Consider the following 5,362-nt stretch of genomic DNA (forward strand, 5'->3'; position numbering starts at 1 on the left):
AAAAAAAAAAAAAAAAAAAGCCCCCAAAGTAAAGCACAAAAAGCGTCCAAAAGCTAATGATGACTGCTGTCTTCACATAAAATATTTACTGATTGTCAGTTTCCTGATACCTAGCTGTGCTTTAAAAGTATAGTTCAAAGGACTGGAGTTGTAGCTCTGTGGTAGAGCACTTGCCTTGCAAGTGTGAGTTCAATCTTAGCACCACATAAAAACAAATAAAGGCGGGCTGGGGTTGTGGCTCAGCGGTAGAGCGCTTGCTCAATCCTCAGCACCACATAAAAATAAATAAATAAAATGAAGGTATTGTGCCCAACTACAACTAAAAAAAAATAAATATTAAAAAAATTAAGGCATTGAGTCAATCTACAACTAAAAAAAAAAATTAAAAACAAAAAGTATATTCCAAAGTACTCTCCTCTCCCTCGTGAGTTCAGAGCTTTCCCAGCTCTTGATCACTCCATAAGGACCATCAACCTACAGATCAGAACCAGTTTTACGTTCTGGCCGAGAAAACTGCACAGAAAAAGAAAGACACTAACACACAAACTCAACTACAATCTGTTACACCAAGAGAAGTGCAACGAATTTGTTCTGGGGGTAAAATGCTTGGCTCAAATCAGGGGACACCGGGACTGGGCCCTAGGAAAGCCAGGTCGTGGGAAAAAGAAATCTATTTCAAACAAATTCAGACTAGTAATTGAATGACACTTGGAGTTCCTAGACTAAGGTCCTCATCTGTAAACCGGCGTAACAATAACTCCCGCCTCTCAAAACATGAGACGCTCTGAGGAGATGGCTGTTCAAGAACTTTAAGAGGCGCACGGACCCGGACGGTCTCAAGTTTCTTAAACTACTTCTCCCAGGAGGAGCGCAGGTAGGAGACTAGCCAACATTATTACCTTGACCAGCCACACGCCCGTGTTCTGCTTGGCGCCGGTTAAGTCGAGTTCCCCGCGCTCGGCCATAGGTCTGTCGCGGGTGGAAGCGAGCGGGCTGAAGCAGCGACCTGGGGAGCTGGAGCTGCGGGGCAAGTGTGGAAGCAAAGAGCGAAAAGCGGTAGAAAGTAGAAGGAGAGAAGCCGGGGTCCCTCTCTTACTAGGATACCAGGAACCCGAAGAAAGGAACACGCCGCTGGGAACCGGAAACCGCGCCTGCGCACTGCTACGTCAGTACGGCGCGCTGCTGTGAACAAACTTCATGCTCCCGCAATTTCTTAGGTGGGCGTGGCTGCTGGCGGTGTGCTTTTGGGTGATTTAAAAGTAGCGTAGAAAAAGCCAAAACGGCTGCAATGCATTTAAAGACAAGTTCTGCATAAATTAAGAAAAATAATGTCAAAACGGAAAAATGGGGTTCAAAGAGACAAAAATCCGAGCCAAAGAGAGCGAAAGTCTGAATGACAGGATGGTGGTAATAGATTGGCACTCCTGTCAAACTCATGAAGCACAAATCCACACTGGGTCGGACGGAGTAACCCTGGATATATTGAAAACCTGCACTTATAAACCTGAAAAGAAAGTGGTGTCTCAACTCAGCGGCTGCCCCCAAGCTCTTCTGATTGAGCAAGAAGAGCACATCTCTTTCAAACTCCAAAATCTGGATGCCATATAATTGGATCTGTAACAATACAACATGAAAGAGAGGAAATTGATTATTTAACTTCGTGCTTAAGCCTTTTCTTCTTTCTCCTCTTCCCTCTAAAAGAAAAGTCAAACTTCTGTTTCAACTGAGCCCTCTCAGTTTGGTCCCTTTGTATTCACTGTGCTGCACATACAACCGCACCAAATCCATCCATCTCTCTGAACTCATCAGGATCTTTCTCAGTCACTTCAGATCTGGGCAGAGTGCTCTGCAGAGGTCTCCCTTTCCCTCCAATGAACTGTCTCATCCTTTCCCTCACTCTCATCCTTCTTTGGTTGATAAACTTCTACTTTTGACTAATGAAAATGTTACTAATGCAAATGTTACTTCCTATGAGACCTTTTATCAACTCTCCCAAAAGAAGTTCAATAGCATATTGCACTGTAAACATATGCATGTCTACCTTTGTCTTCTAGACTATGAACTCCTCCTAGGCAGAAATACTGCTTTCCACCACCACCACCCAGCTTTATTGAGTCATAAGTGATGAATAAGAAATAGTGCTTTGTGTACAACCAGAGATATGAAAAATTGGGCTCTATATGTGTAATATGAGTTGTAATGAATTCTGCTGTCATATATAAAAAACTAAAATTTAAAAAATAGTGCTTTATTCATTTCATATGTGGAAGGGCTAGCACAGTGTTTAACTATTGTCAGATTTCAGTAGACTTTGGTTGAATGAACATTCACTGGAAAGAAACAAACAGTAAAGTATTGTAAAAATGGCAAGTAATTTATTCAATCACACATGAGAGCCATACACAAAATTTTAAAAATTCTATTTCTGTGCTGCATAGGGCCAAGAAAAGCTGTCAGATCTTTGAGATTGATGGCAAAAATAATAAGAAAAATGAGAGGGACCTGAAAAGGAAGATTGCATTCTTGTGTAACAGCTTGAAAAGGCCCTAAAATTTATAAAGAGCAAGCAGATGAAGGGAACTGCTTTAAATTTTTATCAAGTAAAAAATATAAATTAAAATGTAAGGCCATGAGAGAAGGGAAGTAAAGTAGCCTAGAATACCCTAGGATTGAACTTTAAAGTAAAAGATTGTGAACTTGACCTTTATCTATGGATCATGCAAGGCCTTAAAATGTGAGTATGTGGGGATGAGAGATTGGGAGAGAAAAACCCACTGAAGAAGAAGCTATTGAAGAAAGAAAAAAGTAAAGATTTGAAAATGATTATACAGAAAAAAAGGAAATAAATAACAATTTATTCAGCACCTCATCCTTGTATACTATTGGACAAAGAACAATCTTCCCCTATCTATCTGTCCTTTCTTCTTCTCCTTCTGGTTTGAGAAGGGATGTTTACAAAGCTGTGAGAGAAAAGGAAGACATGACCTCTGTGAGCCAGATTGGCAAATTTATTCTGGAGATCCAGAAAATGATAGATATTACAGCCGGATCTTTCACCTAGCTAAGACCTATTTTATGCCAGACATTTGACTAGGTGTTCTATGCATATCATCTCATTTATTCCTTGTAAGAATTCACTAGGGTAGGTATTATTATTCCTCAATATAGCCCCATAATTATTAAAGTATCAACTTCCAAGAACCGAGATCATGTCCTAGTTTTCTGCACAGTGGAGTATGGTATCCAAAAGTCAGTATCTAAGAAAGGTACTTTCAAATTCCTTACTCTCCCACATGGTTGACTACTCAAGTTCTTATCAAGTCTTTTAAAGCACAAATGCAATTCTAGGAGGCAGGGCCCAAAATTCACTGCTGGCTACAACTTTTCCAATAAGTCTAATAGTGCTTAGACCAAGCTGCAACTCCATCTTTAAGACTTCAAACCTTAAGGCAGCCCTCTCTGCATACTAGACCCTGTTTTGTGGGTCTCTAGACTAACTGCAACAGAAACAGATCCCAACCACTACCAAACATGCTCCATTTTTAAAAGAGTATTCTCTGTGTCTAGTACCTCCTGCCTGCATTAGCATTCTCTGAGGGATGTCCTAAAAATGTAGACCTGAGCCATTATCCAGGTAAACAAAATCAGAATTTCCAGAAATGGGTCTGAAAATTGTTATCTTAGCAAGGTTCCCAATTATTTCTTAGGCACATCAAAATCTGACAATCATTATTCTAATCCTGCATCAATAGGGTTTATTCTAATGGAGCCAGCATCAAAGTTCTGAAGCATGAAAAGAAAGCTTACTAGAAATTTGACTTACAGCTAGAATTTCCCCATGTCTTGTAAATTCAGAACTCTACAATTCTATGAGGTAGCCATTGGAGTAGAAGCAGCAACACTACTAGAAGATATGTTACAAGTGAGTTGTGGGAATTTGAATGACATGTTCACAGCACATGTAGACTAGAAGGAGAGTTTTAAATTTGTGTATTAAATAATCACATTAACTTTTTTGTGTGGTACTGGAGATTGAACCCAATGACACTCTACACTGAGCTACATTCTCAGCTCTTTTCATTTTTTATTTTGAGACTAAATTGCCCAGGCTTGTATTGAACTTGTGATCCTCTGGAGTTTCTGGGCCTACAGGCATGCACCACTGTGCCCATCTCAGATTTACATTTTTAAAAGATCCTTCTAGTTGGTTTGGAGAAAATGTATTGGGGGGAACTGGAATGGAAGCCAAGAAGCCAAGTGAGGTATTTATTGCACTAATCCAAGTGGGAGGGGACAATGGTTTGGATTAGGGAAATAGGATTAGAGATCAAGAGAAGCAGATGAATCCAGAGCATATCAGAGATAGATTTAGGAGGTAGAATTGATAAAACTTTGTGATTCTTAGCTGTAGCAAAATAGTACCAACTACCAAGTGATAACTCAGTGCAATAAAACAAAACATACACATACAACAACATGGCTCCTTCTGGGGGACCAGACAGGTCTCTGCATATATTTGCCTGATGGATGACATGATTCTGTTGAATTACTTTTGTAAATGCCTTGTGTCTGATCAAACATATGGCTGCTGTGTCCTGCAAGAAACCTTCACTCTCAGTAAGTCAGTTTAATTGCCCATTAGGGATTACTGTAGGCATAAGTGTTAAATAAAGCATGAGAAAATTTAATTTATCATTGCTGTAATGAAATCCAATTTGTTTTTTGTGTATAGTTTATCAAAAACATTTAAATTATACTTTATATATTAAATAAAATTATAGTTAGAAAATAGCACTAATCAAAATGCCCAGATAAAATTCACAAATAACAGTAAGTCCTAAAATACCACATTAAACAGATGGATCCTCACTACTGTTCAGATTTCAAAGCCAGAAAAGCCACGCGGGCGGAATATCAATGAGGAATTATGTCCACTATTCTCCTAAGGGCAAAAAGCTCCCGTTTTGATGGATAAGACTTTCTACCTAAATACACAAACATCAGGGGCAGGAAAGTTTTCTCATCCAGAGTTAGGCGAAAATATTAGATAAATATCAGTGGGTGGTAGCCAGGAAAGTTCAATTTATAAAAGCAGAGCTCTTGCCTTATTTCTGTCGGCAAAATTTTCACTTTGCTCTGTGTAAACAACTCAGCTGACATGGCAGCTCTGCTGTACAACGTTGTTGAGGGTGTGGGGACTTTCCATCTTCTATTTCATCATCTCTGGTGTGTTGTCCTGTCTACACAGTAGGCCACAATGCCTGCATTTTCCAGCCAGAAGAAAAGAAGGGGAAAAGCAAAAAAGACTGTTCATCACCTTGGTCAAAGCTTTAAAAAAAAAAAAAAAATATATATATATATA

General features: G+C 39.3%; 1 protein-coding gene across 1 annotated transcript in view; it reads right to left on the reverse strand.

Annotated features, from left to right (window-relative positions):
* The window catches only part of Gtf2f2 (general transcription factor IIF subunit 2), a 153,497-nt gene extending 152,332 nt beyond the window's left edge, over positions 1-1,165 (reverse strand). The window contains exon 1 of the mRNA XM_015484311.2: positions 900-1,165. Within this exon, the coding sequence (XP_015339797.1) occupies positions 900-965 (66 nt within the window). The 5' untranslated portion in view covers positions 966-1,165. The remainder of the gene's footprint in view (positions 1-899) is intronic.
* Positions 1,166-5,362: the final 4,197 nt, after the last annotated feature.

Source organism: Marmota marmota, unplaced genomic scaffold (genome assembly GCF_001458135.2).
Source record: "Marmota marmota marmota unplaced genomic scaffold, marMar, whole genome shotgun sequence".
Taxonomy (NCBI): Eukaryota; Metazoa; Chordata; class Mammalia; order Rodentia; family Sciuridae; genus Marmota; species Marmota marmota.